This window comes from Gossypium raimondii, chromosome 7 (genome assembly GCF_025698545.1).
Source record: "Gossypium raimondii isolate GPD5lz chromosome 7, ASM2569854v1, whole genome shotgun sequence".
Taxonomy (NCBI): domain Eukaryota; kingdom Viridiplantae; phylum Streptophyta; class Magnoliopsida; order Malvales; family Malvaceae; genus Gossypium; species Gossypium raimondii.
Window position 1 is genome coordinate 34,047,050 of NC_068571.1, and position 21,819 is coordinate 34,068,868.

The window sequence follows — 21,819 nt, forward strand, 5'->3', positions numbered from 1 at the left end:
TATTTATGATTTGGTCATATGTTGTTTGATATGTTTAGGTTGGTTCTGATTTGGGTGAGAAATGTAACACCCCTTACCCGAGACCGTCGCCGGAATCGAGTACGAGATGTTATCCAATTTAACTTACCGATTCGGAGCATAAAAATTTGCCTTTAAAATTAAATTCACTGTTCACAACAAAACTGTCTACCTGCGTGACTTTCACTAATTTAATTATAACTCGAGTTACAGAACTCAAAATTTAAATCCGTAAATTTTCCCTGAAACTAGACTCATATTACTACTTACCATAAAATTTTCAGAATTTTTGACTTGGCCAATTAGTACATTTTATTCATTAAAGTATCCCCTGTTTCACAGCTCGACAGATCTGACCTCTCGGCACTAAAATCAATTATCTCTTTGTACAGAATACATATAAGGTTATCGTTTGTTTCTTTTGAAAATAGACTCACTAAGAAATCTACACATATAAATTATGACCCATAATTCTTTCTGTACAATTTATAATGATTTTCTAAAGTCAGAACAGGGGACTTCAAAAACCATTCTGACCCTGTCTCACTAAATTTCAAATATCTCAAAATACAGAATTCCTTTTCCTACATCGTTTCTTTCATATAAAAATAGACTTGATAAGCTTTAATTCCATATATAATTCACTCTCTAATTCCATTTCTACTATTTATGGTGAATTTTACATTCACGTCACTGCTGCTGTCAAAGAAACTGCTTCTTTGAATTAGTTACCATTTACACATACATAATACCAAAACATAATCTTTACTAACCATTTCAATAGCTAATCTTAGCCATATCATTTGAACATGCTCAAAATGATTAAGACTCTATACATGCCATAGTTCAAACATTTTGAAAAGCACATAATACCGAGATGGCTATGATAGTGTGATACGAGCTCGACGGTCCACTATTCGATCAAGTTCAAATCACTATAAAACAAAGGAAAGAAAGAGATGTGTAAGCTATAAATAGCTTAGTAAGTTACATGTAAACAATAATTACTCATTTAATAATTAACACTTTTAACATATAACTAATCAAAACATTTCTTAGCAATTTCAATCACTTACACATGCACAATCTTACCAATTCACTTGCATATACATTTTCACACTTAACATTTCATATTCACTTTAATTCATTATTAATCCCGTTGAACAGTTGGAATATACACGGATACGTAGAGATTTAGCACATAAGTGCCACATCGATATGTAGCCGGTTACCATCGATATGTAGCCGGCTACCACTGAAATGTAGCCGGCTACCACCGATCAATAACACTGGAATGTCCACGGGCTGCTCACACAAGTCGTCAGTGTGTCGCAACACATGCTAGATCACCCAAGACCGGGACTCATCTGTAACAACTGTAACATCTTGTAACACTGGTCTCTAGTGACATGTCACTTGTATCCAATTCTATTCCTAAGTTCAACCGAATTTACACTTAACACTTTATTACTTGAATAATTCATGAACAATTTTCCTTCCACATTCAATATTAATTCACATATCAAATATAATTCACAATTTATACAAATATAACTATTATTTACATATAACTTACCTCGGATGCAAAACGACTATTTTTTGTAATTTAGTCGATAACTTTCTCTTTCCCGATCACTTCCACTATTTCTTCTTTCTTGATAATTGAGCTTAGGAAGTTCAAGAACCCTAGCTATGGTGACATGAATTTTTTGGCACAAGCGTTTGATTTTAAGAAGATGAACACTTGTTTTCATCTTTATTTTGTCTTTATTCAATTTGGACAAAAATGCCCTTGACCCATTACTTAGATATTTTTCTAGAAATACCCTTTTGTGTCCATAACACTAATTCATGGTCTAATTGCCACATAAACACTTCCAATTTCATGCAATAATTCAATTAAGTCATTTAATCACTAATTAGACACACTTTGCATTTTTCTCAATTTAGTCCTAAAAATTCAATTAAGCACTAAAGCATTAAAAGTTTCTATCCATATTTTCACACAATATTTCAATCAATCAGTAACTAATAAAAATTTATAAAATTAAACTATTTCACTTCGGATTTGTGGTTACGAAACCACTATTCCGATTAGGCCCTATTTCGGGCTATCACAAGAAATATGGCTAGGAACATGGCCTATTTTTGTCCACACGGGCAGAGACACGAGCGTTTGTCTAAGTCGTTCGTCTGTAAATAAAATTCGTAAATATGGGGCCGAAGAGTTCAGGACTACAGTTGATGATGATCTGGAGAGAGCCGAGTTTTGGTTAGAGAATATGATCAGAGTCTTTCAAACAGAGTTTAGAAAGAAGTATATAAGTCACTTAGGAATTCTTTAAAATAGAGTTCAGAAAGAAGTATATAAGTCAATGGTTCCTTGATCAAAAGCGTAAAGAATTTCTAGAGTTAAAACAGGGTCGTCTGACCATAGTTGAGTATGAAAGAGCATAGTTGAGTATGAAAGAGAGTTTGTCAGCTTGAGCAAGTATGCCCGAGAGTGCATTCCGACCGAAGTGGTTATGTGTAAAAGGTTTAAAGATGGGTTGAATGAATACATTAAACTTTTAGTCAGAATCTTGAACCGAAAGAATTTGTTGTCTAGTCGATAGAGCACACAAAGCCGAGGAGTTTATTAAAGAAAAGAGAAAAGCTGATTCTAATTTAAAGATTCGAGAAAGAGGTCAACGTGAAAATCGTATCATTCATCGTTAAAGAAATCTAAGGATTTTCATAATCGTTCGACTGCTTCAGTAGAATATTCTAATAAAGATCGTGGAAAACAACACAGAAGTTCAAAAGCTTAAGCTACATCAGTAACAAGCGTTGGTAGTGTTAAGGCCAACTGACCTGAGTGTCAACAGTGTGGTAGACGACATATTGGTAAATGTCGAATGAATGACAGAGCTTGTTTCAAATGTGGCTTGCAAGAGCATTTCATTCGGGATTGTCCTGAGTTACCTGAGAAAGACAAACTTCAGATTTTTCGACCGAATAATACAGCTGCAAAAGGGAGAACACCCCAAAATACTGGAAATATGAGTGGTAGCAAACTACAATGAGATCCGAGGCACGAGTGCTAGCCAGAGCTTACGCTATTCGCGCTCGAGAATATGCATCGGCGCCAGATATTATCACCGGCATTTTTCCTCTCTATAACACTGATGTAATTGCTTTGATTGATCTCGGATCGACCCATTCATATGTTTGTACGAATTTAGTGTCTAGTAAGAGTTTACTTGTTGAGTCCACTAAATTTTATGGTTAAAGTATCGAACCCTTTAGGTCAGTATGTCCTAATTGACTAAATTTGTAAGAATTGTCCTTTGATGACTCGGGGTTATAGTTTTCTGGCCGATTTGATGCTTTTACCCTTTGATGAATTTGATGTGATTTTGGGCAGGGATTGGCTGACGTTGCATGATGTTGTTGTAAACTGTAGATGAAAGATTATTGTATTAAAATGTCCAAACAGTGAGACTCTTTGTATTGAATCAGATAATTCGACTGGGTTGCCTATTGTGATATCGACTATGCTAGCACAAAAATATGTGAGAAAAGGTTGCAATGCTTACCTTGCATATGTACTAGATATTAAAGTGTCTGAATCAAAGATTGAATCAGTGCCAGTAGTTTATGAATATCCAGATATGTTTCCAGAAGAGTTACCTGGGTTGCCACCGATTAGAGAGGTCGAATTTCCTATTGAGTTAGTATCGGGAACATCACTGGTATCAATAGCTCTATACAAAATGGCTCTTATAGAGTTGAAAGAGTTGAAAGCTCAGTTGCAAGAGTTAACAGATAGAGGTTTTGCACAACCTAGTTTCTCGCTTTGGGGTGCATCAGTTCTGTTCGTTAAGAAGAAAGATGGATCAATGAGATTGTGTATCAATTATCGGCAGCTCAACAAAGTTACAATCAAGAATAAATATTCATTATGGTGAATCGATGATTTGTTTGATCAGTTGAAAGGAGCAACGATATTTTCTAAGATTGATTTACGTTCTGGATATTATCAGTTGCGGGTTAAGGATTCAAATGTGTCGAAAACTGCGTTCAGAACCAGTTACGGATACTATGAATTTTTTGTTATGCCATTTGGGTTAACTAACGCTCCTACAGTATTTATGGATTTGATTAATAGAATCTTCAAACCATATTTGGACAGATTTGTTATGGTATTCATTGATGATATCCTAATTTATTCCCGAGACGAGTCTGAGCATGCTGAGCATTTGAGAATTGTGTTACAAACTTTGCAAGATAAATGATTGTTTGCTAAATGAAGCAAATGCGAGTTTTGGCTCCAAAAAGTTAGATTTCTAGGACACATTGTATCGGTGGAAGGCATCAGAGTTGATCCGAATAAGATTTCAACAGCTGTTGACTGGAAGCCACCAAGAAACATATTCGAAGTCAGAAGTTTTCTGGGATTAACGGGCTATTATTGGAGATTTGTAAAAGGGTTCTCAATGATAGCTACACCGATGATGCAGTTATTACAAAAAGATGTGAAGTTTGAGTGGTCTGAGAAATTTCAATAGAGTTTTAACCAGTTGAAAGCAAAGTTAATTGAAGTGCCCGTTTTAGTTCAGCCTGAGTCGGGTAAAGAATTTGTGATTTTCATTGATGCGTCATTGAACAGTTTGGGATGTGTTTTAATGCAAGAAGGCAAAGTGATAGATTATGCTTCTAGACAGTTAAAGTCGCATGAAAAGAATTATCCAACACACGACTTAGAGTTGGCTGCTATTGTGTTTTCATTAAAAAATTGGCGACACTATTTTTTTGGTGAAAAATGTCACATATTTACTGATCACAAGAGTTTAAAGTATCTGATGTCACAGAAAGATCTGAATCTGAGATAGCGTAGATGGCTCGAACTGCTAAAAGATTATGAGTTAGTCATTGATTACCATTCGGGGAAAGCGAAAGTAGTCGCGGATGCTTTGAGTAGAAAATCTTTGTTTGTTTTGCGAGTAATGAATACACGATTGACTTTGTCTAATGGTGGCTTGATCTTAGCTGAGTTAAAACCTAAACCGATGTTTCTTCAGCAAATCTACGAAGCTCAAAAATGTGATAATGAATTGTAAGTTAAGCGAGTACAGTGTGAGTCAACTTCTGATTCTGAATTTCAGGTCGGACCCGATGATTGTTTATTATTCCGAGGTAGATTTTTTGTACCGAAGAATATAGAGCTTATACAGAAAATTTTGCAAAAAGCTCATAGTGGTAGCTTGCCTGATCATCCGGGGAGTAACAAAATGTACAGTGATTTGAGACAGTTGTACTGGTGGTCGGGCAAGAAACGCAAGATTTCTGACTTTGTGTCCAAATGTTTGATTTGTCAGCAAGTTAAAGCTGAATATCAAGTGCCTTCAAGACTATTACAACCAATGATGATACCAGAATGGAAATGGGATAGCGTTACGATAGATTTCGTATCGAGGTTACCCCTATCTCCGAAAAAGAAATATGCTATCTGGGTTATTGTTGACCGTTTGACGAAATCTACACATTTTATTCTAGTACATACAGATTTCTCACTTGACAGGTTAGCTGAGTTGTATATGTTTGAGATTGTCAGATTGCATGTAGTGCTAGTCTCCATTATTTCGGATAGAGATCTGCGGTTTACATCCCAATTTTGGAAGAAGTTACAAGAGGCTTTGGGTACGCGGTTACACTTTAGCACTGTATTTTACCCTCAAATCGATCTTCAATCTGAGAAAGTGATTCAGATTCTTGAATATATGCTTCGTTTCTATGTTTTAGATTCCCAAAGCAACTAGGAAAAGTATTTACCCTTGGTTGAATTCGCGTATAACAATAGTTTTTAGTCGAGCATAAAGATGGCACCCTATGAAGCTTTATGTGGTCATAAGTGTAGAACTCTATTATACTGGACCAAGCTTAGTGAGAAAAAGATACACGGGGTTGATTTGATCAGAAAGACTGAAGAAAAAGTGAAAGTGATTCGTGACAGTTTGAAAGCAACTTCAGATCGACAGAAATAGTATGAACAGTTGAAATGTAAAGATATTGAATTTCAAATCAGCGACAGAGTGTTTCTAAAAGTATCGCCTTGGAAGAAGATTCTTTGATTTGGTCACAAAGGGAAGTTGAGTCCACGATTTATCGAGTCGTATGAGATTATCAAGAGAATAGGGCCAGTGACATATCGACTAGCTTTACCGTCAGAGTTAGAAAAGATTCATAATGTGTTTCATGTATCTATGTTACGACAGTAAAAATCAGACCCTTCGCATATAATTTCTTTGGCAGAGGTTGAAATTCAACCCAACATGTCGTATAACGAAGAACCGATCAGAATTATGGCCCGAAAGATTAAAGGGTTAAGAAACAAAAGCATCGCTTTAGTGAAGCTTCTTTGGCAACATCATGGGATAGAGAAGGCTACTTGGGAACCCGAGGAAACTATAAGAAAATATTAGCCTAATCTATTCTTTGGTAAGATTTTCGGGGACGACAATTCTTAAAGAGGGAGAGTTATACCAGCTCTTTTTTAGTAAAATTAGAATAGGGGTTTCAGAACCACAAATCTGAGATCAAAATATTTATTTTAATATTATTTTAATGTCTACATCATGTTAGTAATCTAGTAAAAAAATTTCATTAAGAAATTTTATTATTTGCATGCTTAATTTGGTAAAAGGGACTAAATCGTAAAAGGTGTAAAAGTTACATTCTATTAGTTAAAGATATCAAATGGCTATAGAACTTTAATGTAAGAGTCCTTATGTGGTAATTAGACCATATAAATTGCTAGTGGACATATATGGACACTTTATTAAGTGAATTAAAGGGTAATAACAAAGGTTATATAGGTAATTTAGTAAATAAAATCTAAATTAAGTAAAACAAAACCATTTTTTTCCTTCATTCATCTTCTTGCCGAAAATTGAAGAAGAAAGAGCCATTAGAGAAGCTTTAACATTCGGCCAAACTTCCAAAGCTTTCATGGTATGATTTTTCGTCTCATTTTTAATGATTTTTATGTTTTTGAAGTCGTTGTAGCTTAATCTAGCTAGCCCAGGGACTAATTTGAAAAATGGTTGAATGTTTAGGGTTTTACCATGAGTACATGTTAGTTTTTTGTGAATTTTAATGAAAGAAAATGAATCTTTGTTGTGAGTTAAACAACTTTTGTTAAGTGATTTTTGATAAATTTGTCAATTAGGGGTTAAATTCAAAAATGTAAAATATCAAGGTATAAATTGTGAATTAATGAAATGTATGGGCTGCTATGAATATATAATATTCGGCTAGACTTGGGTAGGGATGAAATTGCATGAATTTCATTTTACGAGCTTAGGGACTAAATTGTAAATAAATCAAAAGTATAGGGAAAAATGGTAATTTTGTTAAAACTTGATTTTTGGATTGAAATTATTAGAATTAGGTTTAAATTAGTTAAATTTGATTATATAGATCAAGAAAAGCAACATACGGAATTATATCATTTTTTCTATACGAGTTTGAGGAAGTTCGTATATTTAACAAGCATTATATTATATGTGATTTAAATGCTTGTGTGTTATAGTTTTAATGATATGACTCCATGAAAATATTCGATGAAGTGTCGGCGACTACGAATCCTGGTTGAACCTTAGGAATAGATAGGATACAAATGACATGTCATTAGGGGTTACCATGTTATGGGTGTTAGTCTCGTACGTTCTACCAGTGGCTGAGTTTCCGGCATGTGTTGCGGTTACTTTACAGCTTGTGTGAGCAGCACCGTGTAGCTACGTCTTGACTGACAGCTTGTGTGAGCTGACCCAGTTTTGGCTCGAGAGATAGCATTGATAAGAGATATGAGATCGTAGTGATTTTGACCACGTGTTCGCACATAGTGTGCGAGATACCCGCATATTATTCCAAATGGTTCAACGGGCACAGCGTTGTTCGAGGATTATACGAGTTCAATACGAACTAGTACAGGTATTTATATGAAATACGAGAATTGGTGTATACATATTTGACATATGAATTCATGGCTAACATGGTTGATGTTTATGCGTAGGCTTTTGAGCCAAATTGAGTTGTATTATGCCTAAATATTTCTTACCTAAATTATAGTTGATTGGTAAGTTGTATTTTAGTTATACGAACTTACTAAGCTTAACTGCTTACTCTCTATTATTTTTCGTGTTTATAGTGTTTCGAAAGCTCGTTCAGATTGAAAGTTGTCGGAGATCTCATCACACTATCTATCGGCTATTTTGGTACTTTTGGCTTTATATGTTGGTTAGATGGCATGTATAGTCAATTTGGCTAATGGTAGCCTTTATGTTTCGACATGTATTTAGCCATTTGATTTGGCTTTTTTTTTTTGGTACATTTTTTCATGTATATATGTGTGAATAGTCTTATTATATGTAATGTATCGTTGTCATGTGAAAGCTTTGGTTGTGAATTGGTAGTTTGGGTGTCAAATAGTTGAGATTGAGAAATGGCATATATGTTAAGTTTAGGCATAATGATGCATATATGTATTTGACCATTTACGTAAGTTTTGGAGATATTGTTGGCATGTAGTTTAATGGCCAATTGGGGTGCCTATGAGTATCGTGATTTTATGTGATGTTATAGCATGTTTTAGTTTTTGAATTTGGTTGTTTTGAATGCCTATTTATGATTTGGTTATATGCTATTTGATGTGTTTAGGTTGGTTCTAATTTGGGTGAGAAATATGGCTAGGAACATGGCCTATTTTTGTCCACACGGGCAGACACATGGACGTGTGTCTCAGCCGTGTGTGATACACGGCCAGATGATACGGCTGTGTGTCCCCTGTAAACTATTTAGAAAGCAAGTTAGCAGCTTCACACTGCCTAGCACACGGGCGTGTGTCCTCTACACATTGAAAATTTTCAATATTTTCTGAAAATTTTATTTTTAATGTTTGTTTTAGGCCTCGAGGGCTCATAGTAGGGACTATATGATTGATTATGATTGGTTATGATTTGAATGTGAGATGAAAAAATGAAATGTCTGTTTGTTCGATTGTAATTTCGGTAATGCTTTGTAGCCCTGTTCCAACGACGAATGCGGGTTAGGGGTGTTGCAAATATAGTTACAACGAAGCAGGTAAGTACTCCAAAGATCATACCTAAGGGAGGCAAGTACTAAACTAATGTCAACCTAAACGCTAATAGAAGTAATTAGTAGTTAAAATAAATTATAGTACAATAAAACATAAAAGAAATGTTTTGGGGGTTTTAATAAATATTGAAATAAAAATAACAAAAGAAAAGTGAAGTTTGGAAACATAAATTCTAACTTAATCAAATCTAAGTATGGGTGATTAGCTCGCTCTGGTGATCATAACTAATTCCTATTTTGGGTTTCTACTCGATCAATTAGTCGCTACCCTAACAAGATCTCTCAATCTTCCACTAAACTAATGAGTCGATAAGAGCTACTTATCTCTCAACCTCACAGTCTAGACCAGTTCGGAGCTAAGTGTTCACGGATAGGCCATACCAATTTTGGATTAATTCCTATCTAAATGACTCCTAGGGTCGTCAAGCCTAAGGTTTAAGTCTTTCCTCTTCCAAACAGTTGATCTGCTAAGAAAACCTTACATTGCAATTAATTAATCACATCTCCACTCACTAATCCTCCATAAAAGGATTAGTTTCTTATGGATATCATGAACATGAATAATTAATCAGATTCATGACCATTCCTACGAAGAAACACTTATGATACTATAACTCATGCCTTATCGAGCATGTTATCCCATGTTAAAATTGGTTTATTCTACAGCAGCAAATGCTCATCACAATATTGGTTTCAATGAAGCGAATTTAGTTATTAGTGAAGTTGCAGTAAATGAGGGAACTACTCTGAAAAGACTAAAACCTCAAGCTTGAAGACAGAGTTATTTGATAAAAAGAACCACTTGTCATGTAACTATTGCATTGAAAGATCTTGAATTTGAACCACTTGAAAGATATATGCTGCATCCAAAACCAAAAAATACCGGATGGCTAGGATGGCTAAAAAATGGATAAATAAGAACACAAATATGACGTATACTAATATATAACTGGAGGATTATGGGGCAAAAATAAATCCACTTGGTTTCAGACTTGGTACAACCGAAAGTCATCATTCTCTTTGGTTTGCACAACCTAAAAAGTAATCTTGAAAACAAAGATAAACATGAATAATAAATCAAGAGAAAAGTTTAAGAGAATCCTGAATTTTATTGATTGAAGCATAGAATCCACAAAAGTTTGATCATGGTTACAACTTACATTCTTCGACGAAACGAAATAGAAAAGAACTAAAATAAACCTAAAGCCTAAAAAAAAGGAAAAACAATAGACTAAATTTACAAAGAAAAACTTAGAATGTAAAAGTTGTCCCTAAACAGTGTTTTAAGAGCCTATTTATAGAGTTAGGGTTACCGTCATCCTTAACCCTAGGTAAGCTGACCTTCTTGTGTTTAATTTCCATTGTAAAGACTAAAACGCCCCTGGCTCGTAAGTGCTTCCCGTATAGGACTGATGTCGTGACACCTTAGTCCCTATGTCGCGACATCGAAGGTAGTATACATGGTTTAGGAGTAGCTTCTGGGGTGTGTCGTGACATCCTTTGGCTATATCGCAACACCTACGACAGTGTAGCAATTCTGGCATTCTGCTCCTTATGTTGCGACATCAAACTCTCTATGTTGCAACACAGTGACCAACTTTGAGTTCCTATACCTTTGAATGGTCTCTTGCCCACTTACTAAGTACGTTAGCTCGCCTTTAGGCCTCATTCGACCCCTAAGTTCAATAAAAGATTCAAAATACACTTTTGATTGAATTTAACTAAACTAAGAAAACATAACTAAAACATACTAAAATTACTCGTATTCAAGCTCCTCTAGTATGAAAGCTAGTTTAATATGCTACACCGAATTACGGCAGATCAGCAATACATGGGTAACATCTTAATCCGCATCGACAATAGAATGGATGGTCGACACTAATGCCACTACTAGACATGTTTATACAATTCCCACTGTTGGTAGAAGATGACGATGAGGATGAGTCGGAAACTGCCTCCGATTAATTTTGGACAAATTTTAAGTTATATTTAATTCGAACATTGAACTTAATTTTTTGGGATGTGGTTATTAGTTTGTTTTAATTTTTTAAGGAGCCTTGGTATTTTATATATGTTGCATTCTTCTTAATAGTAACCCCACAATTTATGATGGCACTACAATTGCAAGCTAAAATCGAAAGGAGGAGTAGTCCTACCAATTGTGATTGCACATATCATGCCAATCGGGTAACCTCTTTCCTTTATATTTAAATTACACATTATGGACAATGTGTCGAATAAAGTGTGGGGATGACCTAGGAAAATATTTTTAAAAAAATTAAAATAAAATAAAATTTTTCTTTTTAGTTACTTTCTTTTCTTTGTCATTAATTTTTAATTGCATGTTTGTACTTGAGCTTGTAGAAATACAAGTGATTGGTTAGGAGTATATACCCAGTTGTTTGTGTAAATTTTAAATTTAGCTTGAAACTAAATAATTTAAGTTGTTTATATTTAGGCTAATTAGTTTAGTTCATTAGACTGTAAATCTGAAAAGAGATTAAATATACCAAGTGATAAAAGCAGATACAAATAGGTAATTATATTTGTAGAAATATAGGATGTTCGAATTAAAGAAAAAATACTCGGTAAAATCTATGGTTATTGGAACGGTGCAGTATGACTAGTATAACCCTTATAAAAAGTGCTCGAGAAAAATCTATGGTTATTGGAATAGGGAAATATTATTGCATTATAGTTCAAGGCGCGAATTAAAATAACCTGAGTAAGAGAAAAATATTCAAACTAACTATATTCTGCACAAATAAGTATTATATTCGTACATACATTTTGATGAAGCTTTATATTTAATTTTCTTTGACCTATTTACTTTGTAATTTATTGAACTAATCTGTTTAGGTGTAAATAACATTGAATTATTTAAATTTCTAGCTAGAATTATATATTTAGGCAAATCATCTTAGTGTCGATGTTCCGATCTAATCTCGTGTATCAAGTCGGCTCAAACACCTTTTCTTTTTCTTGCCTGTTTATTTCTTGTTGGTAGTTTTAGTTTTTATTTTTATTTTTGGGTAGTTTGCTTGAGGACAAGGTAAGACTTAAGTGTGGGGGTATTTGACCTACCGTCAAACGTAATTGTCAATTCAGGTCAATTTTGTATTCAAGGAGCTTGTCTTCTAGGCAATTTAGGATTTTAATTTACATTTTCAGTAATTATGCCTTAGGATTAAAAGTTAATAAAAACAAGTGTTTTTAACACAGTTTGTAGGTGTTGTGACCCAATAGGCCAACACGAGTCTTAGGTTGTGCTAATTGGTTCAATTGATTGTGCAGGATGGAGATATAAAGGCCCAACTGACGTGGAAGCAAGGATCAAGTGATGCACAAGCTTCCCGGGATGTCAAAGCACCAAAGGAATGACACAAGGTTGTATAAGAGTGTCGTGTCGCGCCACGCAAGGGGTGTGGCGCGACACAAGGCCGACATGTTGCCCAAGTACTTCGGGGTTATTTTCGTCTATACAATCAAACTTATACAAAGACCTAGGACATGCCGATTACCTAATTTGGGTTGTCAACACCTCTATAAATAAGACATTAGGGGTTGAATGTAATAAATTCGTCCTAGACGCCTTCAAAAAATCCTCGTAGTTTAGAATTAGTTTTAGTTTATTTTCTTTTTAGCTTTTCATAATTTTCTTGTTTTTTTTTCTTGAATCAATTTTGATTCAAGAGTTTGTTTATTTAATTAAAGTATTCAGTTTATATTTTCCTTTGCATTCATTTTATTTATTCCAATCGAGAGATTTTCTACTCCGTTCTCCATTTGATATTCAATCAACGATTATTCAAATCTCTTTTCTTCTCCGAATTGGTCGTGTTTCTCACATGGTTTATTCAATCGAAGTTGAGATTATGAATAACATGAGTGGCTAAATACCTTAGGGGAGATTAACAAGTGGATAGGGATGTGATTAACGGAGGCTTTGGGGTTTCCCAAGAGGGATTAGTTGGTATAAATTATGTGTTCTTAAACCGTTAGACTTGACAACCCTAATAAGTTATCACAGGCTAGACGAGATCAGAATATAAGTCGAACCGAGTAAATCGTAATTTATCCTAGTTGAGAAAGTGAAATCGGGAGATAAGCAAGAATCAACCAATCGATTAGTTAATTAGGGGCTAGGAGGTAATAATTAGTTAATAGGTTACTAATCCATCTCTAAACCCTAATTCGAAGTTAGTTACAAACCTTGAAGCGAGTTAATCTTCCTCTTAAATTTATCGATTTAATTCATTTGTTTTATTTTTATTTGTTTTCGTTGTTTTTCTTATTTTATTTTTATTCCTCTTAATATATTTTTTGGTCCATCGTAATATACGAATTAACTACTACTATTTAGACTTATTATTATAAAAAAATGTTTTCATTATTTATTCCACCCTCCATTGGGTATGATCCTCGAAATAATTTTGATAATTCGTTGTGCAACTATATTACAATTTGACTTGTGCACTTGCAAACACCGTCGCTCCTAACTCTTATATTTTTTGTGCTATATTTATTCTATAAATGAGTCATTTATAGGCGGTCAACTTGTTGGAAAAATCCCGGTTTGAAAATGGTTTTCTTGCACAGCGAAAACTTAAAATTTTAAAAATCAACCCGGCTTGTGATATTTATAGCAATAAACTTTAATCGAATTTGTACTTTGGGCACCAGAACCAACCTCCCTTCTCCTTCAATTTAGTCGAATGGATGAGGATGGTTTAACAAGATGCAGTCAAGGGCTATGTAATAATCAAACATGTCAACAAGAGAACTTTGACTTGTTGTTCGAACATGAAGTAGAAGAAGCAATAAAGTTTTCAACAATTCAGAAGGGAAAGCTTAAATTGTTATTTTACTCCTTATGATATTTTATGTATCTGTTTTATATTTTTAATACATATACCGAATATATATTAAAATTATGTTAATTGAGTTTAGCTTTGTAAGACTCAATTGCAGGAATGAATTTAAATATGTTTAAACATGTAATATTCTCTATCTTAAAATGGAAGGTATGAATAGTCCAGGCATTATACGAAAAATTATATATACCACTCTATATATATTTATATTATTCATATCCTAAAGAATTATTTTCATGAATAATATAAAATAAAACAAATTATGAATGAAAGAAGTAGCATAGGATGATTTGGAGTAATATTAAGTAATTATAGATATAATCAAAAGTCATAAATTTAGATTTTTCGATATTAAATAAAGATGAAATAAAAGTGAACGAAATGATTTCTAGTTAGCTCCATTTCTTGTCATCATTAATTTAAACAAGTGCAATTCAATAGGTAGCTTTCTTCCTTTTAATCATTAGAAAGATAAACAACAAATGGAAAGAAAATTAACTTTCTACACTAATCGAATTTAAAAAATCCACGCGGTTAATATCGTTATTTTGAATTGGATTATTCTAGTTCGTAAGGTTATCAGAGAGCTAAACTATGGACACGTGTTTCGTGGTTGTTCGTTCGGTAAGAATTAGTTTTTCAGCATTCCTGTGATTAATTTACACGAGTTGGACTCTTCTAATCCGCAAGGCTACTAGAAAGCTAAATTGTGGATGCTTGTTTCGTGGTTGTTCATTCGATAAGGACTAGTTGTTGAGCGTTCCTGTGATGAATTTACACACGAATTGGTTGGTGGACTAACTTATCGGTTGAATGAGAAGATTTGTTATCAAGAATCGGTTTGAAACTATAGCAAAATCGAGCCTGAAGCTATTTATCTAAGGCCGAAAATTTATTCAGATTTTTGACTAGAAACATAAGTTTAGACAAAATCTGTTTACAGTATGGGCCAAGTTCATGTCTTGTATATTTTTTTTATTTTATAATATATTATATTATGTTGTATTTATGTATCATGTAATTTATAGCATATAAAAATTAAATGTATAATAATATAGGATATTATAGTGTGAGCATAAAAAATTAAGTTATTTATTCAAAAATTTAATAAATAAAAGAACATATAAAATTTAAAATAATATAAAGATTTTTTAAAATACAACTACCTAAAATGAAAATAAAATTAACTTTGTATGGGCTAATTGGTCTATGATTTTTATCAATTTTGAAAGTGAGTAAATAAAATAATTGGTGTTCGTTTTGAACTAATTAATAATAAAAAATCAAAATTCAAATTAAATAAGAAAAAATACATTTGGGTTTTAGTTGTTTTGAAAATGAGTTTTCATAGCTTTTTTGGTATAACAAAAACAGTAGGTGAAAGGGAAATTAGCGAAAAGAGAAAAAGAAAATGGGGTTAACCTAATTAATGGCTCAATGTCCCACTCTTAAAACGTGTTCAAATATCACTCATTCCTGCATACAAATAAAATCAACTTCTTATTCAATATCTGAGCTAAAACACATCTAATCACACCAAACCTAAAATTTAATCATTTTACTAAATATAACAATGGGACGTAACATTTTAAAATTAAAAAATACACACTTGATAACTATATGACATAAAAATAATGGTATTGTAATGGATTTAAATTTAACAAACAATTTTAGTGACGCTAATAATTCTTAAAGTCCATGTCAAAATTTTAATTAGAATAAAGTATTTAGGCTAACTAACGACATTATATCTAAAATCAAAGTATAGAGATTAAATCTCAAATTTAAGTAAACAAGGTGAAATATATGAAAAAGGCTTACAGAGTTCAGTCCACACAAACATCTAGCACTCTAATTTGAAACGCATATCAGCATTAAAAAGGGTTCTTGTCTATTACTGCTCCTTGAGCTGTCCCCTTCTTGAATTTAATACAGAATATGAATTTCTCTACGTCTCTACTTTTTGGATTTTCTTTAGTTGAAAATAAAATAAAAAGGGTAAACTAAAAAAAAATAGTCTTTTTGTTGCAGCCAGATTATATTTTACAAAATTCTTGTAAAAATAAAATATCTTCAAAATAAGTTAAAAGAAATTTATTCTCTTTACAGAAACAAGTCATGTGGGTGATTAAAATTTTCAATTATAATTAATTTATAACTAATAACTAAAACATTCAGAAGAAAAAAACTCCAACCAAATATAGCATCAATTTTTATTTACCTCAATTTTAAGAAAAAGCATGGAAAGAAAAGTGAGGTTTATTTTAATATACAAAAGTACATTTTTATCTTATTATTTTAGCATGAATTATTTTATGAAAAGATTAACTGAGAAAATTATAACCAATCATTTTCTTTGTTTTCCACAATTTAACAAAAAAAAGATTTTAAATATTTTACTTTCCTTTATTATACATTATTTTCTTTCTTTTAACATTCTTTTCTTTATTTTTTTCTTTTTCTTTATAATAATTATTTACTTAAGAGCAAAAGAATTTGTATTTTCTCTTTTATCGACTTTTCAATTGATTTTATCAAAGTGAAATGCTTAATAGTTTAAATAGTGGTAAAGAATAAAAAATTATTAAATTGATATTTTTAATTTTTGTTATATTTAAAAATCTTTTAAGTTGTGAAATAAATTATAACTATCTTTTGGCATTAGTTTTTGGTGAAAATATCATGAAAAGTCCTTATATTAAGAGTCAGATCGTATTATACCCCTTCTATTAAAAAAAAAACTAGTCATTTCTGTTAAAAATTTTATCAACTCGTATTGTTAAATACCGATGAAAAAATCAGATAATGACATATGGCACACTACATGTACCTCATGCTAATATATAAAGACCAGTTTTTAATAGTAGAAATGGATAAAATTTTTAGCAGAATAATCAATTTAATATTTTTTGCGATTGTGTTGATCCAAATAAAAACAAAGGAGTTGAAAAGATGAGCTATGTAACTAACATTTATGACAGGTTGGGTTTTAAGTTTGAAGGAGAGTCCCCCATTCATTGATTGGGCTTTAAGTCCACCAAAGCCCAACCTTTTCCAAAATTTTATCCCGAAATAAAGATGGTTACTATAACAAATTGGTATCGTAATTGTCGATAGAAAACTAGAAACAAAGGATAAACAAGAAATGGAGATGTTGTTAGCGTTCGGAACCTTGGGTTTGTTATTCGCTTCATCAGCCTTGGCTGACGACGTCCTCGTTTTAACCCAACAAAACTTCGACAAAGAAGTTGGTCACGACCGAGGAGCTCTCGTCGAGTTCTATGCCCCTTGGTTACATTCTTCATCGCCCTCTTTTTTATTAATCTCATGCTTTATGTTTTTGGTGTTTTTACATTAATCGCTCCTTAGATCCATCTTCAGCTACACCAATGTGACGACAACGTCCATGGTTTTTTTCTTTTTCCCTTGGTGTTTTAATGCTTGTTTATTAGGATCAAACGATTTTTTTCCTTAAATTCCATTTCGAGCTATTTATATTCTCAAAATCATATATTTATCCAATTGCAGGTGTGGTCACTGTAAGAAGCTAGCTCCTGAGTTTGAGAAGCTTGGGGCTAATTTCAAGAGGGCTAAGTCCGTCTTGATTGGAAAGGTTTGCGATATAATGAAGTTTTTCTTGCTATATATTGCAATTGGTTTTATTTGGAATTCTTTTCTTTTGTTGATGCCATTGTAGGTGGACTGTGATGAGCATAAGAGTGTATGCAACAAGTATGATGTTCAAGGCTACCCAACCATTCAGTGGTTTCCTAAAGGCTCTTTGGAACCTAAAAAGTGAGTTTTAGTCTTGTTTAAGTTTTGGTATTGGAATCCACATTTTATTTAAAACATGCTCTTAGTAGATAAAAATTGTTCTATCCAGGTATGTAGGACCACGCACTGCAGAGTCCCTTTCTGAGTTCGTAAACAGTGAAGGAGGTAGATTATAGGGACCAATGTCTAAACCCACTAGGATTTTGCTTTGCTAATGTCTTGTTTTATAGGGACCAATGTGAAGATTGCCACTTTGCCATCCAGTGTTGTGGTGCTAAATGCTGATAATTTTAATGAGATTGTCCTTGATGAGACCAAAGATGTGCTGGTTGAGTTTTATGCACCTTGGTAAGCATGCAGCTTTTTTGTTTTGTTGTTGATATTCTTTTGCTTCAATCTTTTCTGCAAAAAGTGGTCTGATCAAGTTTTGTATTGGTTTTCTGCCAGGTGTGGTCATTGCAAAAGCCTCGCTCCTGTAATCATCTATATCAATGCTTAATAAAGGCAGCATGAACGTTTTGGTTCCAAGTGGTGATTTCCTTTCTAACCCTTTGTCTTTGTCCCTACAGATTTATGAGAAGGTAGCTACAGCGTTTAAATTGGAAGAAGATGTAGTGATATCCAATCTAGATGTTGACAAATACACAGATGTAGCTGAAAAGTAAGCATAACTTAGCCAATAAGCCCAACCCTTCGTGTCTTTGAGAGTTAAGATTAGAAATTCTCTGCTTTAAGTGCAGGTATGGAGTAAGTGGATATCCAACATTAAAATTGTTCCCAAAGGGCAATAAAGCTGGAGAAGACTACCGTGGTGAAAGGGAATTGGATGACTTTGTTAGTTTCATCAATGAGAAGTGTGGCACCAGTCGTGATACAAAAGGGCAGCTAACTTCAAAGGTTAGCATAGTACATATACTGCTATATGATCATGTTTGTCTTTCTATAGGAGGTAAAATCGTTCTCCCCTTCCTTTCTGCATAGGCTGGTATTTTGCCAAGCTTGGACACATTAGTGAAGGAATTTGTGTCTGCTAGCAATGACGACAAGAAAACAGTCTTGTCTAAGCTTGAACAGGAAGTTGAGAAGCTCAAGGGTTCCAGTGCCAGGTATGGAAAGATCTACTTGAAAGCTGCTAAAAGCTGTTTGGAGAAAGGTACTGATTATCCCAAGGAGGAAATTGAACGGCTGCAACGCATTCTTGACAAGGTAAGAATCTTTGCTGTTGAATATAAGTAAAATTCTTCTTATTGTGCCATTTGAGATGGTATTAAGCCATGAATTTTTTATTCGTTTTCTGGGTTTTACTGTGCAGTCAATAAGCCAAGCAAAAACTGATGAATTCACGCTGAAGAGGAATATCTTATCAACGTTTACCTGAACTTCTTACCTCACTGAATTTCCATGGATTTTTTTTAACTCTCTTTTCCCAATGCTAAGCAGAATTATGTTTGCAACTTACAACTTTAGTTGTTAGGCAACTGAAGCTCCGATTTGACGTAGCTCGTGATTTAGGTTGCTTCAACTGCCTCTTCAAACAAAGTTTTCATATCGTTGTAATTCTGAGACTGTTCTAACAAGTCTTTATTCTCCTTTCAATCATATTTTAATGGTTAAATTTTGATATTAGTTCTTGTACGATATGTAAGTAAATTTTATTGTACATATGTGGAAGAACATGGAGCATCGTCATGCTGCATCCATGTGAATAACTAAGAAGGAGCTAAGTAAAGTTCACATGCTTCCTCATATAGTCTCCACCGTCTCTATAACCAAAGATGAAGGAATCTGAATAAAGTTCACATGCTTGGTCTAGCTACCCATAATTGAGTTCTTGCTGCATTTGGCTTCAGATATGGTTTTTGACTGCTTACCTTTTTATGGTTCACGTTATATTGTGGATGAAACACATGTTCGCAAGGGGGTAGCCGGGAGGTTGGCAGGTGCTCTAGCCTCTCTTAAAATAGAAATATTTTCATTAACTCTTTTTAATTTTTTAAAATTTTAAATTAGTAAAGATAAAATTGTACTTTAGCCCCCTAAAAATGATAAAAAAATTGGATTTAACCTTTTAAAATTTATAAAGAGGCTATTCAAATGATGAAATTACATTTTATTATAGTAACTGTTAGAATTTGGGTATCTTACTTACATTTTACTGAATATTTAATGTTGAATGCAGATATTGATCTTTGAATATTCATTATTCAATTTGTTTTAGTTTTGTGGGTAATGGTTGTTTGGATAATAGACTTTAATTGTTATGAATAATAGATTTAGATTTGATATCCTAATTCATTATCCCTTTTATTTTTAAAAATTTTTAGTTTAAAATATTAAATATGAATATTTAATGTATTCAAAGAATATTTTAATTAGATTTAAATATATAGTAAACTCAGATAATAAATAAATATAAAATTCAAAGGTGAATTCAGATTTTAAAAATAGTAAATGATTGATTTTAGCCTAAAATACCAACAACTTTACGGCTTTGTAATGCCTTGCCTTTAACTTCATTGAGTAATTACACGCAAATACTCACACAGATTATAGGATAATAATTTTATCTGTTTGTAGAGTTTTTCATTTCACTGGCCATGTATAAGATAATAATCTTATAAATATATAGGCACTGACGATATATAAATAGATTTAAAAGATTAACATATATCTCTTTTTAAAATAAATTTATTTGTAAAATTTAAAAATAATTTTCCTATTTATAAAGGACAATTGAGTGGACAATTTATAAATAGCATTAATACAAACAAGGCAGTAATAAATGGTGGCAGGGAGTAAAAATATTTTAAAATTTTAATTACACCCCAAATTTTTTTTTAAAATGCATGAAACTCCTTTGAAAATTTTACTAACCCAAAATTTAGTCTCCAAGTCTGCCATTGAATACAAAAGCATCAACTTATTGCACTCAAAATGTAAATCTTTAAATCTTATTGATGAAACTATAAACACACGAATCCTCGTTAAAAAAGAAAAAAAGCTGTAGTGTGTGTCTGATCATCTCTTACAAAACGCTCTGTAACTCAAATAATAAAAAAATTAAAAAGAAGAAAAAAGTATAGATATTGTAGGATATGCAATATGATGAAGTTGACATATTTGCGGAGATTCTAGCTTTTTGAGCCTGTGCTAAGCTTTTCACCATATTCCAAATATGAAACCTGTCTTTGTAACCTCATTTGCTCATAGAAGCTAGCTATGAACTTCTCCGCCTTTGAATCAATCCCTTCTTCCTCCACTGCATAATATGGACTGTTCTCTTTCTCATCACATCCTTCATATCCACACTCTTCCACTTCTCCATCCTCTTCGTCAGTATCAGATGCCGTTGAGTCACTCTTTCTCCCACCATCATCATACCCGTAAACCCCATCGTAATCATCGGGACCGAAATCATAGTCAAAATCGACTTCCTCAGTGCTAATGCAAGGAAGAAGGAATCGCATGGAGGCTGGACGGTGCATCTTGACGTGAAAAATGGGCGTCTCGTCGAATGAAAGCTGGCGTTCCTTATAATGGCTCATCAGTTGGTGATGACGATGAGTTTGATGATGAGCAAGACCCTTGAGGAACTTAGGCACCAATCGTAGCTCCATCATCAGCCGTCTCCTGAACACCCCACCTTTTCTCGCCCATAATAATGCTAAACGCAGTAGACTCCATGCTCTTTGAGCTACATCACCCTTCCTCTTCGCCATATTAAACTTTGTTAGTAAGCCTAAGATATTTGGTTGCAGATGAGAGATGATAAGATTTATACTTGCAGATGGGGGATGATAATTGGGATTAATTAGTATGTGGACGTGTCGTGTTATGCAATTTACGTTAGGGGGGTTGGTACGCGGAAAGGCAGAGGGAGACGAAAACAAGGTGATTGGTGACAAGTGTGCAGAATGGGCGGCGGAACCTCGTAGCAAAACACGGTTTCACGCCACATTAAAGATTACTAAATCTAGCTGTCCCCTATTTTTCTTCCAAATCTAACCCTCTCAGA

The 21,819-nt window shown here is 33.3% G+C and overlaps 2 protein-coding genes across 2 annotated transcripts; one reads left to right on the forward strand and one right to left on the reverse strand.

The window, feature by feature from the left end:
- Positions 1-17,136: 17,136 nt before the first annotated feature.
- On the forward strand, positions 17,137-19,427 carry LOC105794736 (probable protein disulfide-isomerase A6; the record flags this gene model as incomplete). The annotated part of the gene is made up of 10 exons (XM_012624042.2): positions 17,137-17,321; positions 17,559-17,643; positions 17,728-17,825; positions 17,914-17,969; positions 18,035-18,152; positions 18,252-18,279; positions 18,374-18,465; positions 18,545-18,701; positions 18,786-19,010; positions 19,117-19,427. Coding segments are annotated over 10 exons (1,110 nt in total), but the record flags the coding sequence as incomplete, so codon positions are not given.
- A 1,297-nt stretch (positions 19,428-20,724) lies between these two features.
- Positions 20,725-21,559, reverse strand: LOC105794727 (uncharacterized). The gene has a single exon (XM_012624030.2). The coding sequence runs from the start codon at positions 21,521-21,523 to the stop codon at positions 20,936-20,938; it is 588 nt and encodes a 195-aa protein (XP_012479484.1). The 5' UTR covers positions 21,524-21,559; the 3' UTR covers positions 20,725-20,935.
- Positions 21,560-21,819: the final 260 nt, after the last annotated feature.

What these genes read in the sequence shown, in the direction of transcription:
- LOC105794727 (XM_012624030.2), bottom strand. Translation starts at nt 21,523, where the DNA reads ATGGCGAAGAGGAAGGGTGATGTAGCTCAAAGAGCATGGAGTCTACTG.